General features: G+C 38.1%; 1 protein-coding gene across 16 annotated transcripts in view; it reads right to left on the reverse strand.

The window, feature by feature from the left end:
• The window catches only part of CCDC171 (coiled-coil domain containing 171), a 338,655-nt gene that overhangs the window by 49,215 nt on the left and 265,636 nt on the right, over positions 1 to 23,804 (reverse strand). For 15 of the 16 annotated variants that reach the window (XM_044939834.2, XM_044939830.2, XM_044939831.2 and 12 more), the window contains one exon: positions 1,360 to 1,512. The exons of the other annotated variant lie outside the window; for it this stretch is intronic. In XM_044939834.2, the coding sequence (XP_044795769.2) occupies positions 1,360 to 1,512 (153 nt within the window). The remainder of the gene's footprint in view (positions 1 to 1,359; positions 1,513 to 23,804) is intronic. 16 annotated transcript variants of the gene reach the window in all.

Raw genomic sequence — 23,804 nt, forward strand, 5'->3', positions numbered from 1 at the left:
CAAATACGTATACAAATGTTTATGAAGGTTTCCTCTTCATTTTAACTTCTCTTATTTGAGGTCCAATTTACTACTCAGTCATTAAGAAATTAACAAAGTAATTTTAAAAATTGAACTCAACTGAATTCACATCTCAGATCTCAAATAACTAGTTTGCTCATTTACTGGATTAACTGTTAGAAACTCTTCCTTCAGTAATCAATTGCTGAGCACCTACTATGGGCCAGACTGTTCTCAGCACTAGACAGCTGTGAAGAAAATACCCCAAATTGCTTGACTTTATGGAACTTATTCTACGAGGGTAAGCAGCAAAATAGACAAAAATAAATACAACACAAAATGTGTAAGTTGCTAAGTGCTATAGTGAAAAAAATAAAGCAAGGAAGGTAGAAGATAGACAAGCAAGAAGAGGTGAGAATGCGAGTCTGTGGGGTGGGGGAGGGTTAGTGGTTGCAGTTTCAAATACCATGGTCATAAAGCTTCACTGGGATGCTGGCACTTAAGCTACTACTCAAAGGAGCCGAATAACTAAACCACAGCTATGCATCTAGTTACTTTAGGTTAACTCTTTTTCTGTTGAATATATCATTTGAAACTTGTCAATAGCTGAATAGCAAAATGATACTGTTTTTCGTTACAAGTCACCTTGATCCATTCAAATCAAACCAAAAAAGGAAAAAAGACATTCCAATTATTGATAACCCTCTGAATCCCATTGTTGACATATCTGGCTCTTGAGGAAAAAGTTGAAATTGTATTTTATTCCTTTATGTCAGAAACACATTCATTTTTTTATACTCCCCAAACATGTATTTCAAATGGAAAAAAATTTTGTTTGGTCTTAAATGAGCCCAAATTTCATCATGGGCTAAAATTTTAAGACATAAAATGACTGCTGAAACTGAATTTTAATCATATAGATGAATCACAACATGCATCTTTAGCTAGGCATGTATTATGGATAAGTCTAGTTTTCTACAGAGAATAATCACATGTTCTAATTACCATTTTGGTTATACGCATAATTAATAATATTCTGTCTTTAATGGGACACACTGAATCTTCAGACAGTTGAAAGCTTTAACTATGCACACTGCCAGACCCGACTGTCAGCTGCACTACCAAACACAAAGGAATCTTGATGCAGTGTTTTAGCATTGATAACAATACGCATATCTTTATACGTGATACAATGCAAAAATTAATTGCTTTCCTTCCTTCAAAATTTTCTCCACACTTGGTAATTTTATGCTGCTTGACTGATCACTTATTCTAAACTAGACATATTGGTGAACAACAAAAACATGAGTGTAAGTGTGACCCAAGATTCAAAGACAAAAAATATAGTGTAGGACTTACTGATTGCAAACTTTCATTTTCACGTAAACAAGCTGTGTGAAGTTCTGATTTCAAGGTTGCAATGTGACTTCGATGAGATGTCATTTCCTTTTCTAATGTAGCAATTCTAGCGCTTGCAAGCTGGTAGACATCCACGAAACTTTTAATCATAGCCTTCAGAAATAAAAATAGTGTCACATACAATTCAAATAAAGCTGTCCCAAAGGAGAATTTCCATAATTTTAAAGCAAAATCATTAAAATTTTAAAATAAACAACTTTTCATCTTCTTTTAAAATAATAAAGCTAAACCTCACATTTTGCATTGAGAACAGTGACTATTTTAAGAAAGTTTGGGAGAAAATAATTGAGATTTCTTTTCCAGAGTATTTATTTAAATAAGGCATACTTTGATCTATTGTGCTTAAAATTTAGAATGCGGTTTTTAAAGGTGGCACACTTATTTTCTTTGTAAAGTTAAATTCAAGTTGTAATTTGACCTAAATTTCAATCTTAAGACACACAGTAGATGGATATATAAGCAAGATATTTCGAAATAAGCTTAGTGTAATTTTCAATCCACCTAAAAAGCAAGTGCTTTGAAACAAAAGGAGCTGAACTAATCCTGTGATTAAGAGTAAATATTATAATTCCTATATTGTAAGCAAAGCATAATTATGTCCTTGCATTATATTAGATACAATAAAATAAATAACATAAGCAAGTGCTGGTAATTCTTTCTCTTCCCTAAGTAGTGTAATATTTGGGGGAATTGTTGAGTCTCTGTATCACAGTGTAATCATATTTTGTAAACTTTAGCTTCTAAAGGAAGCTATAATGAATTTTAAGTCCAAGAATACTAGTATATCTTTTTTTAAGTCTTTCAAAATACTTCAAGTACAATAAAGTAAAATCAAACATTTCAAAGACGTGTTCAATACAATGTTATATTATTTATAAGAAAACCATGTTCCAACCACAGCAACAACTTAGAACAATGGTAGACAGTCTGAGAATTTCCAAATTATATTCAATCTGAAGAGTGGTTTGAGAGAGCTTTACAAAACTAGATATTTGGGCATATGCATATGAAATAATCTGGTGAACAAAAAGTAAGAAACAACACATGCAATATCTGAGAAACAGAAGTAGGTGTTACTTGTATAATTGTTAAAATTACCTTTTTGCCTAACGAAAGCCTATTTGCCCTCAAAAACCCAGTTCAGAAACCACCTCTTTAAAGAAGCCTCTTTTGAGCCCAAAGGCAGTGTTAATTTCTATTCTGGTTCTCTGTGGGTCCCTCATGCTTGCATGCAATTTTTCATTTATTGCTTTGGCAGAAATGCATTCATTGACATGTTTATATTCACTACATCAAGGAGCTACCTAGACCAGATGGTGTGCCAAATCTAATCATCTTTGTATCTTCAGGGATGGTCTGAATGACTGACTGGAAGGAAGGAGGAAGAGAGGAAGAAAGAAAAGAAAGAAAGGAAAAAAGAAAAAGTCTGTAAAAGGGGAAAAGCCACAAGTTGAACAGGCATGTTCAACTTGGGGAAAAAAAAAAATGCTTTGGGAAAATATAACCTTAACACTCTAACGAATAAATTACTCTGTGTGTGTGCTAAGTTGCTTTAGTCATGTCCAAATAAATTGCTGCTGCTGCTAAGTCGCTTCAGTCGTGTCCGACTCTGTGTGACCCCATAGATGGCAGCCCACCAGGCTCCCCCGTCCCTGGGATTCTCCAGGCAAGAACACTGGAGTGGGTTGCCATTTCCTTCTCCAATGCATGAAAGTGAAAAGTGAAAGTGAAGTCGCTCAGTCATGTCCAACTCTTTGTGACCCCATGGACTGCAGCCTACCAGGCTCCTCCGTCCATGGGATTTTTCCAGGCAAGGAGTGGGGTGCCATTGCCTTCTCCAAACAAACTGCTAACCATACTTTATTCAAAGTCTGAAAAAGAAGCAAAAGCATAGCTGTAGGCAGAAAAAGAGTACACAAAAGTGAATTCTATTACCCAATACTAAATAAGCATGGTACAACTTCATGTCTGGGAACATCTCACATGTCCTCTCACATCTCACATTCCTTACCTTGAGTTATTTCAAGGTAAGATAAGGGCTAATGCTAACACAAAATATTTCCCTAGATTTCAAAAGTAGATAAAAATCAGAAATTATAAAATCATATGTTTCTTCCTAAACTGAGTCTCTCCACTTTTGTAAATTCATTCATCTTCTCCATTGAGATGGTGGGCCAGGAAGAAGTCATATTAATATTTTTTTTTTCTGGTCCTCACGCTGCCTCTTACTTAGCTTTATCTTGTTGGGTCATGTGGTCTCTCTGGGTCTCCACCTCCTCCCTCCGTAAAAATGGGAAGAAGAGTTCTTTTCTAGCTTATTTCTAAAACTGTTGTAAGGATCAGATCGGTAAAAATATAATACAAAACCATTCTCTTAACCATTCAACTCAATGGAATCCAATACATCTCATGGATTCTCATATACATGATATTCTAAAAGGAATGTACAATATAAATGATATTCCTTCAAATCTTTTTTTGATTCATGTTGATGTATGGCAAAACCAATACAATATTGTAAAGTAATTAGCCTCTAATTAAAATAAATAAATTTAAATTTAAAATAAATAAATAACAAAATTACCCAAAATAAAAAAAAATAAAAATAAAAAAAATACTTTTTTGAGAAGTTATGTCTGAATTATTATATGATAGATGGAACAAAAGTCATAATTATTTTGGCTCCTTCCTTGACTTACTTTTAATTAAATTATAAAATTTGGGGCAGTGTTAAGAGAAACCACATATTACTTCTTTATAACATTAAAAAGAATAAAATAATCTTACTTTTTGCTTAAGATTTAGAATCTTTAGCATTTAAAATCATTAAAGCAGTATTTCATTTGAGAGATGAAAGCATATAACACTGTGTAGGGTATTTTTTCAGAGCAGCAAAGGTACAGTGATCAATATAGAAAGTATGTTTCATGGAACTCATGCATGTAAAATATACTACATGCTTCTAAAATGAAAACCTCCTTCAGAATTGAGAGGCGGGGAGGAGTACCAATGAAATGGCAGAGCTATTCAAAGACGCCACAGCTCTTTTGAAGAATAAAGAATGTTAACTTCCAGTATTAAAAAGTGATTCAAACTATGTTATAAAGGAGGCCAGTGGAAAAAATCCAACCTTTTAGTATAAAAGAAAGGCGCCAACTTGGTAGAAGAAATGGAAATGGCAGTCGGAATCAGGTGAGGGGGAGGGAGGAGGAAGGAGTGAACATCTAATGACCTCTCCATCAGTCTCCTAAAGTCTAGCCCTCTGCAGCACTCCTCACTCCTGGATTAAAACATCACCCCTTTTCACATTAGGAAACAATGACAGAGCAGCATGATGCTGTGAACAGCATGCCCAGCATTTGAGAATTTATTCCATGTCGTCTTTAGCTCTTGGGATTTTGACTCTACCATGCCATGAGATATGAATCGCAGTGGGCTTTATCTAGTTACACAAGAAACAGAACAAAAAGCAGTTTCTGGACAAAAATAGGCTTTTGATATACAGATAATCTATTGTTTATAATCAGCATAACAAGATGAGAAAGTACAAACATAAAATTTCACATCTATTTTAAGGAAAAGCATAAGTGTTTTAGAATAAAAACAATTCTGAGATACTATCATTTGTACTAGTATATTATTTATATAATTTGCTATGTACATATTATGTAGTTTTGACTGATTTCAAAATCAGACTTCAGGGAAAGTGGAAGTCTTAGGAAGCTGATGCTAGTTGAAGGAACAATTAGTGAAAAATGTCATAAGGCCAAGATGCCAACAGAATAGTAAATTTTCTATTTATATTTTCGAGTAAGTAATTGGGATGCAAGAACCTGACATTTTACTTTAAATTATGTAATTATGGGTATATTTCATTTCTATATACTACATAAATAAACCAGATAAAACAGATAGACCAGATATATCAAATATGTGAAAATAATATATCTCCATAAAATGGGGAAAATGAGTCTACCTCACAAAGATTGTGTGGGGAAGGGGTTAAATGAATTTAATACATGAACAGATAGTAAGTGTCTGGCACACAACAAACCCTCAGATAAATGTTAGCTATAATAATGACAATGGTATTAGGAAAATTACTATTTTAACTCATAAAAGAAAGACTCTATTTCTGAGGGGTATTATTGGACATAAGTATTTTAAATATAAGATAGTTTATACATATTGAATATATTAATTTTTTTCAAACATAAAGAATACTAAAAGCTAATGAATGTTTACTTCCTAACAAGAAAATGTCTCATTGTGAGAGTACAAGGTACTATTTAAAGAATAATACCTATGGCTGATTTATGTTGAGGATTGACAGAAAACAACAAAATTCTGTAAAGCAATTATCCTTCAATTAAAAAATAAATAAGTTTTTATACAAAGAATAAAGTAATGCCATTTGCCAAAATACAAATGGACCTAGCAATCCTCATACTGAGTAAAGTCAAACAGAGAAAGACAAATATTGTATATTTCTTATATGGGGAATCTAAAAAATAGGGTACAAATAACTTATCTACAAAACAGAAATAAAGTTGCAGATGTAGAAAACAAATTTAGTTTACCAGGGGGTAAAAGGGGAGGGATAAATTGGGAGATTGGGATTGACTATACACACTGCTATATATAAAATAGATAACTAATAAGGACCTACTGTATAGCAGAGAGAACTCTATTCAATACTCTGTAATGCCCTATCTGGAAAAAGAATCTACAAAAGAGTGGACATATGTATGTGTATAATTGATTCACTTTGCTGTACAGCAGAAACTAACACAACATAGTAAATCAACTATACTCCAATAACATTTTTAAATAATAAAAGTTGTGCATGTGTTCATATGCATGTGTGCTAAGTTGCTTCAGTGTGTCCAACTCTGCAACCCCATGGACTGTAGCCCTCCAGGCTCCTCTGTCCATGGGATTCTCCAGGCAAGAATACTGGAGTGGGTTACCATGCCCTCCTCCAAGGGAACTTCCCAACCCAGGGATCAAACCCCTGTCTCTCATGTCTCCTGCATTGGCAGGTGGGTTCTTTACCACTAGGCCAATAAAAGTTACTATTTAAGATGTCTTTCCTAAGAAAGAAAGTCTTATAATGATAATATTCTCATAGTTTTTTTAGTATCAAATTTTATTCCTTGGCACCTGGAATCAAAGGAAAATTATTATCTTTATTATTACAGAGTTAGGCTGAAAGGTTGCTCATTTAGTTGATTTACTTACATTCCAATACTTTACAAGTGTAGAGATGCAGCAGAGAATGAGGGTTAAATGGTCTGTTACTCAGTTCAGTTCAATCGCTCAGTCGTGTCCAACTCTTTGCAACCCCATGAATCGCAGCATGCCAGGCCTCCCTGTCCATCACCAACTCCCGGAGTTCACTCAAACTCATGTCCATCGAGTCGGTAATGCCATCCAGCCATCTCATCCTCTGTCGTCCCCTTCTCCTCCTGCCCCCAATCCCTCCCAGCATCAGAGTCTTTTCCAATGGGTCAACTCTTTGCATGAGGTGGCCAAAAGTACTGAGTTTCAGCTTTAGCATCATTCCTTCCAAAGAAATCTCAGGGCTGATCTCCTTCAGAATGGACTGGTTGGATCTCCTTGCAGTCCAAGGGACTCTCAAGAGTCTTCTCCAACACCACTCTTCAAAAGCATCAATTCTTCAGCGCTCATCTTTCTTCACAGTCCAACTCTCACATCCATACATGACCATAGGAAAAACCATAGCCTTAACTAGATGAACCTTTGTTGGCAAAGTAATGTCTCTGCTTTTGAATATGCTATCTAGGTTGGTCATAACTTTCCTTCCAAGGAGCAAGCGTCTTTTAATTTCATGGCTGCAATCACCATCTGTAGTGATTTTGGAGCCCAGAAAAATACACTCTGACACTGTTTCCACTGTTTCCCCATCTATTTCCCATGAAGTGATGGGACCAGATGCCATGATCTTCGTTTTCTGAATGTTGAGCTTTAAGCCAACTTTTTCACTCTCCACTTTCACTTTCATCAAGAGGCTTTTGAGTTCCTCTTCACTTTCTGACATAAGGGTGGTGTCATCTGCATATCTGAGGTGATTGATATTTCTCCCGGCAATCTTGATTCCAGCTTGTGCTTCTTCCAGCCCAGCGTTTCTCATGATGTACTCTGCATATAAGTTAAATAAACAGGGTGACAATATACATCCTTGACATACTCCTTTTCCTATTTGGAACCAGTCTGTTGTTCCATGTCCAGTTCTAACTGTTGCTTCCTGACCTGCATACAAATTTCTCAAGAGGCAGATCAGGTGGTCTGGTATTCCCATCTCTTTCAGAATTTTCCACAGTTTATTGTGATACACACAGTCAAAGGCTTTGGCATAGTCAATAAAGCAGAAATAGATGTGTTTCTGGAACTCTCTTGCTTTTTCCATGATCCAGCGGATGTTGGCAATTTGATCTCTGGTTCCTCTTCCTTTTCTAAAACCAGCTTGAACATCTGGAAGTTCACGGTTCACGTATTGCTGAAGCCTGGCTTGGAGAATTTTGAGCATTACTTTACTAGCGTGTGAGATGAGTGCAATTGTGCAGTAGTTTGAGCATTCTTTGGCATTGCCTTTCTTTGGGACTGGAATGAAAACTGACCTTTTCCAGTCCTGTGGCCACTGCTGAGTTTTCCAAATTTGCTGGCATATTGAGTTCAGCACTTTCACAGCATCATCTTTCAAGATTTTAAATAGCTCAACTGGAATTCCATCACCTCCACTAGCTTTGTTTGTAGTGATGCTTTCTAAGGCCCACTTGACTTCACATTCCAGGATGTCTGGCTCTAGGTGAGTGATCACACCATCGTGATTATCTGGGTCATGAAGATCTTTTTTGTACAGTTTTTCTGTGTATTCTTGCCATCTCTTCTTAATATCTTCTGCTTCTGTTAGGTCCATACCATTTCTGTTCTTTATCGAGCCCATCTTTGCATAAAATGTTCCCTTGGTATCTCTAATTTTCTTGAAGAGATCTCTAGTCTTTGCCATTCTGTTGTTTTCCTCTATTTCTTTGCACTGATCACTGAAGAAGGCTTTCTTATCTCTTCTTGCTATTCTTTGAAACTCTGCATTCAGAAGCTTATATCTTTCCTTTTCTCCTTTGCTTTTCGCTTCTCTTCTTTTCACAGCTATTTGTAAGGCCTCCCCAGACAGCCATTTTGCTTTTTTGCATTTCTTTTCCATGGGGATGGTCTTGATCCCTGTCTCCTGTACAATGTCACGAACCTCATTCCATAGTTCATCAGGCACTCTATCAGATCTAGGCCCTTAAATCTATTTATCACTTCCACTGTATAATCATAAGGGATTTGATTTAGGTCATACCTGAATGGTCTAGTGGTTTTCCCTACTTTCTTCAATTGAAGTCTGAATTTGGCAATAAGGAGTTCATGGTCTGAGCCCCAGTCAGCTCCTGGTCTTGTTTTTGCTGACTGTATAGAGCTTCTCCATCTTGGGCTGCAAAGAATATAATCAATCTGATTTTGGTGTTGACCATCTGGTGATGTCCATGTATAGAGTCTTCTCTTGTGTTGTTGGAAGAGGGTGTTTGTTATGACCAGTGCATATTCTTGGCAAACCTCTATTAGTCTTTGCCCTGCTTCATTCCGTATTCCAAGGCCAAATTTGCCTGTTACTCCAGGTGTTTCTTGACTTCCTACTTTTGCATTCCAGTCCCCTATAATGAAAAGGACATCTTTTTGTGGTGTGTTCTAAAAGGTCTTGTAGGTCTTCATAGAACCGTTCAACTTCAGCTTCTTCAGCGTTACTGGTTGGGGCATAGATTTGGATTACTGTGATATTGAATGGTTTGCCTTGGAAACGAACAGAGATCATTCTGTCGTTTTTGAGATTGCATCCAAGTACTGCATTTCGGACTCCTTTGTTGACCATGATGGCCACTCCATTTCTTCTGAGGGATTCCTGCCCGCAGTAGTAGATATAATGGTCATCTGAGTTAAATTCACCCATTCCAGTCCATTTTAGTTCGCTGATTCCTAGAATGTTGACATTCACTCTTGCCATCTCTTGTTTGACCACTTCCAATTTGACTTGATTCATGGACCTGACATTCCAGGTTCCTATGCAATATTGCTCTTTACAGCATCAGACCTTGCTTCTGTCACCAGTCACATCCACAGCTGGGTATTCTTTTTGCTTTAGTTCCATCCCTTCATTCTTTCTGGAGTTATTTCTCCACTGATCTCCAGTAGCATATTGGGCACCTACTGACCTGGGGAGTTCCTCTTTCAGTATCCTATCATTTTGCCTTTTCATACTGTTCATAGGGGTCTGTTACTAGTAGTCTGTAAAGAGCAACTATGTTCCCCAGTCAAGAGCCAGTCTAAGATCCAGAAATGGACTCTAGTCTGGATGTCTGGTTTCTGGCCCTGGCCCTAAATACGTGGTTCTTCATGACATTCTAGTACAAAGTTGTATAGGAAAGACATGATCGGGATGGGAGACTGCCTTCAATCTCCTTGCTTTACCGCATGAAATTACGTGGCTGTGTGTGCGTGCGTGTACAGACATCAAAGCTGACAAGACTGCTTTCAGCCAACATGAATCCCAAGGAATCAATAAGGAATAGAAAGTAGAAGGGGCCAGAAACAAAATTTTGGGGAAATCCTATCCAAAACATATACAAGAAAGCACTCCTACAAAGATGTAACCAGCTACAAGTGGACTTGAAGCTATGCATATACAGCCATGAGAAGTAGGAGAGGGACTTAACTTGGCTTTAACAGTATGAAAGCCCTTAGGCTCAACAAATGTTGTAACTAATGATTTTAGTATGAGAAATATGATTGGGTATGCTTTGAGTTCAGTTCAGTCGCTCAGTCATGTCTGACTCTTTGCGACCCCATGAATCGCAGCATGCCAGGCCTCTCTGTCCATGACCAACTCCCGGAGTTCACTCAAACTCATGTCCATCGAGTCGGTGATGCCATCCAGCCATCTCATCCTCTGTTGTCCCCTTCTCCTCCTGTCCCCAATCCTTCCCAGCATCAGAGTTTTTTCTTTGTATGCTTTACAACTTTAAAAATCTGGTATAACTTTTAGGCGATACAGGTTATCCCCTAGTCTTCAAAAGTTTGCCTTATGACATTTCACTTTCAGTTCACACGCATTAGTACCTGTTTTCGCTAACTGAAAGAAACCTGAAGAGGATTTTTGTTTTCACCTTAAAAAAAGTCAAAATGCAAAAACATCAGGTGTTCTGTGGGGTGTTTGTTTTGCAGGGAGCCCATTTGGAGGCAGCGTTCACCCGGAATTGTGAGAGTGACCCTCTAAGCTCCTTCTCAGCATCTCAGCCCACATAGCTTTGTGCTATATCTGTGAGCATCTGTGCTTTGTCTCCATTAATTTTGTTGATTCATTAGCAAGATGGGGCCTATGATAACTGCTCCTTCCTTAATGCCATTTCAGCTTATGACAGGTTTCACAGGAATGCTCTGCTTTCAGATAGAGGGGAAACCCCTATAGCAATTTGGAAGTCTAATAGAGAGTCCTCACCCTCACCACTCCCGTAATGCATGGTAAAGAGGGAAGATGCCCCTGGCGGAAGTACACCACTGGTTGTGTTTATTAAATCATGACATGCATGCTTCAATCCTATCTATCAAGTAAACAATGTTTTGATTGGAATTTTGGCTAGAAAATGCCAACTTTCCTGAATCAATTGTTCTATTACTATATGTCCTGTTTTTATATCTTCATAAATGCATTTTATATTTAAATACATTTTACATTTTTAACAAAAATTTGAACAGATTTTTATGTGTATACATAAATGAATTTTTACAGATTTAGATCATTTTTAGAAAAATTCGAAAATTCTGGAAACCCTTCCAAACAGCTATTTTCATAATGATACATAAAAATCCTTCAATAAAGCAGCCAGGTTTGTTTTTTTTTTTAATCTGTTGTGACACAATGTATTTTGTCTTAAGTTCCTTCAAAGATTTTTTCTAGATATAATGTTTTTGATAGCCACTTGCCATCAAAGAAAAGGTCTACAGATTGAGATCTCTTCTCTTTATTTTATAGAAAAGTGCCATAATTCACTCCAGTTCAAGAGGACTTTGAACTACTTTGTCACAAGAAAACTAGCAAGCTTTATATAGAAGATTTTAAAGACTACCTCTTAACATTGTAAACTACTGTAAAGACTACACTATGTAAATAATTGAGTGCATAAACTACTTAACCATACAGAGTACACACAGTTCATGGTGAAATGCAAGAAAGTAAATAAACAGGTGAGGACACAATTCTCAGCTCTGTTACACTGCAAAATCCTTGCACCTTTCCCCAACATAACTGACAGGAAATATTAACGCTTAAAAAACGGACCAAGTGATGACACCAGTGTCAGTCTATATCAAAGAGTGAAAATTTTCTCTCTTACTTTATTAAAAAAAAACAGGAAGAGTCCATTGTCTTGTATACCAACTGAGATGTATTCAGTCTCCAAAGTGAGTTAAAATGGGAAAAAAAAAAAACAAAACTGAAGACTTCCATATACAGATTTCATATTATATTTAGTTCTTTGAATAACTTTAATTTTCAGAGGTTTAGGTTCACAGAAAAAGTGAGTGGGAAGTATAGAAATTTCTCCTATAACCCCTGCCCCGACAAACCCAAAACATCCTTTACCAGAGTGGTACATATGCTATAATCAATGAACCTATACTGACACATCATCACCCAAAACCCATAGCTTACATTAACGTTGACTCTTGGTGTTACGCATTCTGTGAGTCTGGACAAATGTATAACGACATGTACCCACCACTGTAGGTGGAACAGAGCACCAGGCTCACTGACCTAAACTCCTCTGCACCTATTCATTCCCCTCTCCTCCCCAACCCTGGCAACTGCTGATCTTTCTAATGTCTCCACAGTTTTTATATTAACTTTCTAAACTTTCTTTCAAAAATCTTTTAAAAACATATCTTTAAAATTTTCTGTTTCTTTGTTTTATGTTATAGAGCTTATTTATTAGTGTCACAAGTATAAAAATATAAACACATACATATACTGGTCTATGGGCTCCAACTCCTTTGCGACCCCATAGACCGTAGCCTGCCAGGCTCCTCTGTCCATGGGATTTCCCAGGCAAGAATACTGGAGTGGGTTGCTATTTCCTTCTCCAGGGGATTTTCCCAACTCAGGGATCAAACTCGCATCTCCTGTACTGGCAAGCATATTCTTTATCGGTGAGCCACCAGGGAAGCCCTCTGTTGGGAATACCGGCTCAAAAATACAAGTAAGCAATCAACAAGCATGGAGAGCACCCCTCTGCATCACGGGGTGACCGACTGAACTAGACGGCTCTTTCCCTACTGGTGTGAAGGACAGCACCCCACAAACTGAATCAGTGAGTAGCCTAGAGTCAGAAAGCCACAACATTAGGCCCCAGGAAGCCTCCACATCCAGGAGACAATTGACCAACCCACTATGCCTGGCAGCAGAGACATCCCATCTCTTTCCCTAACACTCAGCTGCAAGCTCCAGTAATCAGATTCCTCATCTACATAAGCATAAAAGCAGCATCACACTTCAGGATTACCAAAAACTTAATGACTTAAAATAATACAGATTTAGCATCTCATAGTTTCTACAGGTCTAGCAGGGTTAGCTGGATCCTAGTCTCAGGGTCCTCCAAGGCTGAAATAAACGTGTTAGCTGGAGCTTTGATTTTTTTTCTCATCTGAGACTCAGGGCCTTCTTCCAAGCTCATTCAAGTTGTTAGCAGAATTTAGTTCCTTCCAGTTGTAGAATGGAGGTCTCCATTTTCTTGCTGGCTGTCAAGCTCCTAAGGACCTCCCTCAGATCCTTGCCAAAAGGACTCCTCCTTCCTCAGCTTGGCTGTTTGCTTTCTTCCAGGCCAGCAGAAGAACACATCTCTGACACTTCAGTTTAGTTCAGTTCAGTTCAGTCGCTCAGTCGTGTCCGACTCTTTGCAACCCCATGAATTGCAGCACGCCAGGCCTCCCTGTCCATCACCAACTCCCAGAGTTCACCCAAACTCATGTCCATCAGGTCGGTGATGCCATCCAGCCATCTCATCCTCTGTCATCCCCTTCTCCTCCTGCCCCCAATCCCTCCCAGCATCAGAGTCTTTTCCAATGAGTCAACTCTTCGCGTGAGTTGGCCAAAGTACTGGAGTTTCAGCTTTAGCATCAGTCCTTCCAAAGAACACCCAGGACTGATCTCCTTTAGGATGGACTGGTTGGATCTCCTTGCAGTCCAATGGACTCTCATGAGTCTTCTCCAGCACCACAGTTCAAAAGCATCAATTCTTCGGCACTCAGCTTTCTTCACAGTCCAACTTTCACATCCATACATGACCACTGGAAAAACCATAGCCTTGACTAGACAGACCTTTGTTGGCAAAGTAATGTCTGCTTTTGAATATGCTATCTAGGTTGGTCATAACTTTTCTTCCAAGGAGTAAGCGTCTTTTAATTTCATGGCTGCAGTCACCATCTGTAGTGATTTTGGAGCCCAGAAAAATAAAGTCTGACACTGTTTCCACTGTTTCCCCATCTATTTCCCATGAAGTGGTGGGACCGGATGCCACGATCTTCGTTTTCTGAATGTTGAGATTTAAGCCAACTTTTTCACTCTCCTCTTTCACTTTCATCAAGAGGCTTTTTAGTTCCTCTTCACTTTCTGCCATAAGGGTGGTGTCATCTGCATATCTGAGGTTATTGATATTTCTCCCGGCAATCTTGATTCCAGTTTGTGTTTCTTCCAGTAGAGAATTATAAAAACCACAGTGAGGTATCACTACATACCTAATGGAAGGGCTCAAAGAAAAAATTGTAACATCAAAAGATGACAAGGAAACAGAAAAACTGGATCTCATGCAGCTTGGTGAGAATAAAGAATGGTATAGACACTCTGGAAAACAGTTTGGCAATTTCTTATAAAAAAAAAAAAAAAAAACTAAGCATACACTCATATATGGCCTAGCAATCACAATTCTGAACACATTTATCCTAGAGAAATGAAAATTTATGTTCACCCAAAAATAGGTACACGAGGAACTTCCCTGGTGGTCCAGTGGTTAAGAATTTGCCTCACAATGCAGGGGACGTGGGTTTGATCCCTGGTCAGGAACTTAAGATCCAACAAGCCATGGAGTAATTAAGCCCATGTGCCAAACAGCTGAGTCCACGTGCCACAACTAGACAGTCCAAGCACCACGACCAACGATCTCACGTGACACAATGAGGAGCCCATGTGCCACAACTAAGACCTGATGCGGCTGAATTTAAAAACGTACATGATTGTTCACAGCTTCATACATAACAGCCAAAAATCAGAAACCATGAAAATATCTTTCAGTGGATGAATGGCCCAACAAATTATGGGAATAGCCATACCATGAACATTAGTCAGCAATATAAAGGAATAAATTATTGACAGATATATTTATAACAACTTGGATAGATTTCAAGGGCATCATGCTGAGTGAAAAAAGTCTACCCAAAAGGTTACATTCTATCGGATTGCAGTTACATATTCTTGAAATGACAAAATTATAGAGACAAAACATTTAGTGGCTACCAGGGGTTAGTGCTGATTTCCAGGGAGGGGCTGCTATGTCTACAAAGTAGTTAGCAGAGGAAAATCTTTGTGGTGATGTAACAGCTTGAGAGTACCCGTGGACTGCAGGGAGATCCAACCAGTCCATTCTGAAGGAGATCAGCCCTGGGATTTCTTGGGAAGGAATGATGCTAAAGCTGAAACTGCAGTACTTTGGCCACCTCATGCGAAGAGTTGACTCATTGGAAAAGACCCTGATGCTGGGAGGGATTGCGGGCAGGAGGAAAAGGGGACAACAGAGGATGAGATGGCTGGATGGCATCACGGACTCAATGGACATGAGTCTGAGTGAACTCCGGCAGTTGGTGATGGACAGGGAGGCCTGGCGTGCTGCCATTCATGGGGTCTCAAAGAGTCGGACACGACTGAGTGGCTGAACTGAACTGAACAGCATTGTATCTTGATCATGGTCATGACTACACAAATACACACAGGATAAAATAACATAGAACTATACGTGCATATTGTGTCAATGGCAATTTTCAGGCTGTAGTACTGTCCTAAAGTTATGTAAGATGTAACATTAGGGGAAATCGAGTAAAGGATACATAGGAACTTCTCTGTACTATTCTGTAACTTCTTGTGAGTATAATTATTTCAAAATCAAAAGGAAAGTATGTGTGTATGTGTGCTGTATGCTAACACTTAGCTAAAAAGAGGATATATACACATTTATCTACATATATTTTAAAAACAAATAAACAAGGAGAGAATAACACATCTCTTTAAGTTTAAATGGTAGCTTTTTATCTGGCAAAGGCCTGGACTATCCACTATCCACTCTTCTGCCCAGAACTCCTACAGACTTCTTCATATAGATACTTGGGTTAAACAACCTTACTTAGCACACTCAGCCTGAGAGGATGTCAGACAAATTTCTGTATGTGCTCACTGACTGGCACAGAAATGCCAGAAGGAGCCATAGGAGAGCCTGTAGCAGCAAAGGAGTCAGTGTAATCTGACCCAGGGCAATATGCAATCAGCCCAACCCTCCACTCAAAGTCAATCCCATATCTACCTCAAAAAGTAACCTGGGGGGCAGTCCTAGGATGCCGGAGGAATAGGATGGGGAGACCATTTTCTACCCCACAAATTCATCAAAAGATCATTTGAACGCTGAGCAAATTCCACAAATTTACAACTTCTGAATGCTGGCGGAGGACACCAGGCACCCAGAAAGGCAGCCCACTGTCTTCGAGAGGGAGGACAAAATATAAAGGATGAAAAGAGAGATAAACAGTTAGGGACGGAGACCCATTCGGGGAGGGAGTGGTGAAGAAGGAGAAGTGTCCAAACATCAGGAAACCCTCTCACCGGCAGGCCTGTGGGGAGTTTTGGAATCTCAGAGGGCAACATAACCAGAAGAAAAAAAAAAACAAAAAACAAAAACCCACAGATTACACGCCTAACCACAACTCCCAGCAGAGAAGTAGCCCAGACGCTCATGTCCACCACCAGCAAGCAGGGGCTGAACAGGGAGGCGCAGGCTACATTGCTTAGGGTAAGGACTGGGCCTGAATGCCGTGAGGACAATCTGAGGGAGCTAAAGTGAGCTAGCCAGAGAGAGAGGGGAAAAAAAGAGAAAGAGAGAGAGAACTTTCCCGCAAAAACCTCTAACCCAAGGCACTCTTGGGCCCGGCCGCAGAACAAAGGACTGAGTGAATGCCAGAGGACAGCTAGCCAGCTGTGGACCTTTTTCTCAAGTGCACACAGAACCTTCTCCAGGATAGATCACATCCTGGCCATAAATATCACCTTAGTAAATTCAAAAAAACTGAAATCATTCCAAGCATCTTTTCTGACCACAATGCGGTAAGATTAGATGTCAATTACAGGAAAAAACTATTAAAAATACAAACATATGGAGGCTAAACAACACGCTTCTGAATAACCAACAAATCACAGAACAAATCAAAAAAGAAATCAAAATATGCATAGAAATGAATGAAAATGAAAACACAACAACCCAAAACCTATGGGATTCAGTAAATGCAGTGCTAAGGGGAAGGTTCATAGCAATACAAGCTTACCTCAGGAAACAAGAGAAAAAAATTTTAAAAATAACCTAACTCTACACCTAAAGCAACTAGGAAAATAAGAAATGAAGAACCCCAGGGTTAGTAGAAGGAAAGAAATCATAAAAATTAGGGCAGAATTAAATGCAAAAGAAACAAAAGAGACCACAGCAAAAATCAACAAAGCTAAAAGCTGGTTCTTTGAGAAGATAAATAAAATCGACAAACCATTAGCCAGACTCATCAAGAAACAAAGGGAGAAGAATCAGATCAACAAAATTAGAAATGAAAATGGAGAAATCACAACAGACAACACAAAAATACAAAGGATCATAAGAGACTACTATCAGCAACTATATGCCAGTAAAATGGACAACTTGGGAGATATGGACAAATTCTTAGAAAAGTATAACTTTCTAAAACTGAACGAGGAAGAAATAGAAAATCTTAACAGACCCATCACAAGCACGGAAATTGAAACTCCCCTAAAGTCAGGAACAAGACAAGGGTGCCCACTCTCACCACTACTATTTAACATAGTTTTGGAAGTTTTAGCCACAGCAATCAGAGAAGAAAAAGAAATAAAAGGAATTCAGATTGGAAAAGAAGAAGTAAAACTCTCACTGTTTGCAGATGACATGATCCTCTACATAGAAAACTCTAAAGTCACCACCAGAACATTACTAGAGCTAATCTATGAATATAGTAAAGTTGCAGGATATAGAATTAACACATAAAAATCCCTTCTATTCCTATACACTAACAATGAGAAAACAGAAAGAGAAATTAAGGAAACAATTCCATTCACCATTGCAACGAAAAGAATAAAATACTTAAGAATATATCTACCTAAAGAAACAAAAGACCTATATATAGAAAACCATAAAACACTGATGAAAGAAATCAAAGGGGACACAAATAGATGGAGAAATATACCATGTTCATGGATTGGAAGAATCAATATAGTGAAAATGAGTATACTACCCAAAGCAATCTATAGGTTCAATGCAATCCCTATCAAGCTACCAACAGTATTTTTCAGAGAACTAGAACAAATAATTTCACAATTTGTATGGAAATATAAAAAACCTCAAATAGCCAAAGCAATCTTGAGAAAGAAGAATGGAACTGGAGGAATCAACCTACCTGACTTCAGGCTATACTACAAAGCTACAGCCATCAAGACAGTAAGGTACTGGCACAAAGACAGAAATATAGATCACTTGAACAAAATAGAAAGCCCAGAGATAAATCCATGCACCTATGGACAGCTTATCTTTGACAAAGGAGGCAAAAATATACAATGGAGATAAGATGATCTCTTTAACAAGTGGTGCTGGGAAAACTGGTCAACCCCTTGTAAAAGAATGAAACTAGAACACTTTCTAACACCATACACAAAAATAAACTCAAAATGGGTTAAAGATCTAAATGTAAGACCAGAAACTATAAAACTCCTAGAGGAGAACATAGGCAAAACACTCTCTGACATAAATCACAGCAAGATCCTCTATGACCCACCTCCCAGAGTAATGGAAATAAAAGCAAAAAGAAACAAATGGTACCTAATTAAAAGCTTTTGCACAACGAAGGAAACTATAAGCAAGGTGAAAAGACAGCCTTCAGAATGGGAGAAAATAATAGCAAACGAAGCAACTGACAAAGAATTAATCTCAAAAATATACAAGCAGTTCCTGCAGCTCAATTCCAGAAAAATAAACGACCCAATCAAAAAATGGGCCAAAGAACTAAACAGACATTTCTCCAAAGAAGACATACAGATGGCTAACAAACACATGAAAAGATGCACAACGTCACTCATTATCAGAGAAATGCAAATCAAAACCGCAATGAGGTACCACCTCACACCGGTCAGAATGGCTACTATTCAAAAGTCTATAAACAAGAAATGCTGGAGAGGGTGTGGAGAAAAGGGAACCCTCTTATTCTGTTGGTGGGAATGCAAACTAGTAAAGCCACTATGGAGAACAGTGTAGAGATTCCTTAAAAAACTGGAAATAGGGCATACACACTGAGGAAACCAGAATTGAAAGAGACACGTGTACCCTAATGTTCATCGCAGCACTGTTTATAATAGCCAGGACGTGGAAGCAACCTAGATGTCCATCAGTAGACAGATGGATAAGAAAACTGTGGTACATATACACAATGGAATATTACTCAGCCATTAAAAAGAATGCATTTGAATCAGTTCTAATGAGGTGGGTGAAACTGGAGCCTATTATACAGAGTGGAGTCAGTCAGAAAGAAAAACACCAATACAGTATACTAACACATATATATGGAATTTAGAAAGATGGTAATGATGACCCTATACGTGAGACAGCAAAAGAAACACAGATATAAAGAACAGTCTTTTGGACTCTGTGGGAGAAGGCAAGGGTGGGATGATGTGAGAAAATAATATTAAAACATGTATATTATCATATATGAAACAGATCACCAGCCCAGGTTTGATGCATGAGACAGGGTGCTCAGGGCTGGTACACTGGGATGACCCTGAGGGGTGGGATGGGGAGGGAGGTGGGAGGGGGGTTCAGGATGGGGAACACATGTACACCCATGGCTGATTCATGTCAATGTATGGCAAAAACCGCTTCAATATTATTAAGCAATTAGCCTCCAAGTAAAATAAATTAATTAATAATAATAATAAAAAATAACCCAAGGAGGGAGGTGAATCCACACTCTACAAATGTACTGGAATGTATGGTAAGTCAATAAAGCCTAGGCTGGACCAAATCTTTGCCCAAGGTGTTCTCACTTCCTATAGAGCCCCAATCACTAAGGCTTACTGGGATCCCAGTTCTAACAATAATTACTATGTGCCAGACACCATATTGGGGTTCCCTAATGGCTCAGTGGTAAAGAACCTTCCTGCCAATGCAAGAGACATAGGTTCAGTCCTGAGGCTGGGAAGATCCCCTGGAGAAGGGAATGGCAACCCAATCCAGGATTCTTGCCTGGGAAATCCCGTGGATAGAGGAGCCTGGTGGGCTACTGTCCATGGAGTTGCAAAAGAGTCAGACACAACTCAGCAACTAAACCACAAACAAGACTCCATATTATGAGGTTTGTATATTTTTGCAATTCTAACCATAACCTCGCAAGACTCACATTATTTCTATTTTATAGAACAAGAAACTAAGGCTCAGCAATGCTGAGTACATTATGCAAGGTCCCCTAGCTAATAAAGAAAGGAACTAGGTTTCGAATCCACATCTGTCCAATTCCAAAGCCCATGCTCACCCTATGTGTTGCAAGTTTTCCCATTTGCTTTGGACTGTTTTAGTGTTTGTTTGTTTGTTTGTTTGTTTGTTTTTGCTTTGTTTTGGCTGTCTATCATACAAAGTTTCTCACTTAAATCAGTAGAATTCAACTAAGCTCTCCAAGTTTCACAAAATTGTGCCAGTAGTCTATCACAACACTCATTTTTGCTAATTTCAGTTTTCTCCTCTATTAACTGAAAAAGGTACAAAAGCAAAGCCCTTGGACTTCCCTGGTGGTCCAGTGGTTAACAACCTGACTGCCAATGCAAGGCACTCAGGTTTATTTCCGTAGTCCAAGATGATTCTACATGCCTCGGGACAACTAAGCCTGTGTGCTACAACTATTGAGCCCACACACCACAACTAGTGAATTCATGCACACTAGAGCCCATGCTTCTCAACAAGAGATATCACTTCAATGAGAAGCCCATGTGGTACAATGAAGACCCAGTGCAGCCAAAAATGAAGTAAAAAACAATTTTTTAAAAAAGCAAGCCCCTCTTGAATTTTGCTATGAAACCAAGATTTTCAAAGATATCAAACTCATTAATAATTATTACATTACACTGACTCTGAGCTAATAATTCTTGCTTCTGTAATGGAAATAAGTATTTATTTCAGGTAAAATTTTCTTGGGGACTTCACTCATTCTGTAGAATGAATTCAGTAAACATTTACAAGTCAATGAATCTCTATACTATCCAAATATGTCACATAAAATCTATACTTTCTCCAAAGCATCTTTTGATTTTACAAAAATGTAATATGAAAGAAAGTTGTCAGGTTATTTTAATGAGAAAAAATTATATTAAGATTATAAACTATAGCAAATGTAGTATTATCCACACAATAGAAGATAATTAAAAAAAGTCAAAATTTGGAAAACAACTCCTGGTGTATTTAATTGACTTATATACATAAAATGAGAGTGTGCTGTGCATCTCTCAGCAGGCTGACTTAAGGATCTGATATTGGTACAGGACTTTACAAGGAAAATACCAAAACAATGACATCATAAAGCCTACCTATATAGGATTAGCTCATCTGACTCAATTTCTCATTCTGAATGACATCTAGGCATACTGGATATATGTGCAGAAGGAATGGGATTCCAAAAAGTTATATTTTCATTTTTTATACTAAGACTGGGGAAGACTTTTACCTTGCCATATTGAAATATTAGCTAGCAGAGAAATGACCTTTCCTTTATGTAGAAATAACAATTTTGGTAAACCTGGTTCTCTTTTCCCTCTGTCTCAGATGAGATGGTTTTCCATTGTTAGACAGCTCACTTTGACCTTTAATATCGTAGGGGTTGTGTGCATGTACTGGAATTACTATGTGTCCCTGAGAGACTGGTCTGGAACACTGATATCCACTTAAGACTGTACACTCCTATTTATTTAGTACAGAGAATGACTAAAATTATGCACAACCAGACACTTAATGCAATATACACACAGAGATTAAAATGCTTTTCAGTGGTAATAGTGACAATGATCAAGATAGTAAATGTGTCAAGTAATAAGGACAAAAAATTTGGATGCAAATGTACAACCTCCTGAAGTCAAGCACAATTAAAACAAAAAAGCATAAATTGATTTAACGTGCTGCTGCATATAGTTCAGGTAGGTTTTTCTCAGTGTTATGAAGAAAAAGAGAATCTAAGTTTGTTTCCCCTTCTTGCCATCTGAAATGGCCCTGGACTTAACTTATCCCATCACTAAAAATTTTTACTGGCACCACTTTGAAGGATGTAAAATATAGTAGCTTTTCAGGTACGAGAAGGAGCCTCATGGGAAACTCATGGGAAACTATATTCAGCAGAGTTGTAGAATACTTTTGCATCAGATTTTTTAAAATGATGTTTTCTTTGTATCGTGTTTAGACTCTCAACTTTTTTCTGGCCTCCACTCAACCATGGCATATATAACTTGAATGTGCCTAAAACAAGGCCAATTCTTTGTCAAATATATTATTTGCAACCAGAACTGAATCAAGGCCAATTTGAGGCTAAATGCAGCATCTAGACTGATGATGATTACTATTCTTATTATGCTAAAGCTTAATGTAGAGAAAGACCAAAGGGATATTGGCTTCTGGTAAGAATATGAAAGAGAAATCATCAAAATAATCAGAGACTGAAAAAAAGCTCCTCATGGAAACTACTGCATATGGACATATATAATAAATATCCACAATACAGTAAGAATATGGACTATAATAATGATAGTAGAAGTTGTAGCTCAGCAGCAGCAGTAGTAGTAATGAAATTCCCTTGCTATAGAGACTTAAAAATTTAAGAAATATACAAAACGCTCATCATATAGGTCAATTATAGAATTGGCACTGTGTTTACTAATATGTTGGAAAAGAAGGCCTGACAAAGTGACAGTAGTTTAGTTCGTGAGTAACAAAGAGGATGCTGTTAAAGTGCTGCACTCAATATAAAGCAAATTTAGAAAACTCAGCAGTGGTCACACGGCTGCAAAAGGTTAGTTTTCATTCCAATCCCAAAGAACAGCAATGCCATAGACTGTTCAAATGACCATATAATTGCACTCAAATCATGTGCCAGGGAGGTAATACTCAAAACCTTCAAGCTAGGCTTCAACAGGACATGAACCAAGAACTTCCAGATGTACAAGCTGGATATAGAAAAAGGCAGTGGAACTCAAGATCAAATTGCCAACATCTGCTGGATCATAGAAAAAGCAAGGGAATTCAGAAAAACATTTACTTCTGCTTCATTGACTACACTAAAGTCTTTGACTGTGTGGATCACAACAAACTGTGGAAAATTCTTAAAGAGATGGGAATACCTGACCATCTTACCTGCCTCCTGAGAAACCTCTATGCTGGTGAAGGAGCAACAGTTAGAACCAGACATGGAACAATGAACTAGCTCAAAACTGGAAAAGGAGTACATCAAGGCTGTATATGTCACCCTACCTATTTAACTTCTACGCAAAGATATCATGAAAAATTCTAGGCTAGATGAGTCACAAGCTGGAATCAAGATTGCCAGATGAAATATCAACAACCTCAGATATGCAGATGATACCACTTTAATGGCAGAAAATGAGGAGGACCTAAAGAGCCTCTTGATGAGGGTGAAAAGAGGAGAGTGAAAAAGCTGGCTTGAAACACAACATTCAAAAAACTAAGATCATGGCATTCAGACCCACCACTTCATAGTGACAGGCTTTATTTTCTTGGGCTCCAAATTCACTGCAGATTGTGACTACAGCCATGAAATTAAAATACGCTTGCTCCTTGGAAGAAAAGGAGCAAAGCTATGACAAACCTAGATAGCATATTAAAAAGTGAGGCATCATATTTTACCAACAAAGGTCCATACAGTCAACACTATGGTTTCTCCAGTAGTCATGTATGGATGTGAGAGTTAGACCATAAAGA

Source organism: Bubalus bubalis, chromosome 3 (genome assembly GCF_019923935.1).
Source record: "Bubalus bubalis isolate 160015118507 breed Murrah chromosome 3, NDDB_SH_1, whole genome shotgun sequence".
In the NCBI taxonomy this organism is placed as follows: domain Eukaryota; kingdom Metazoa; phylum Chordata; class Mammalia; order Artiodactyla; family Bovidae; genus Bubalus; species Bubalus bubalis.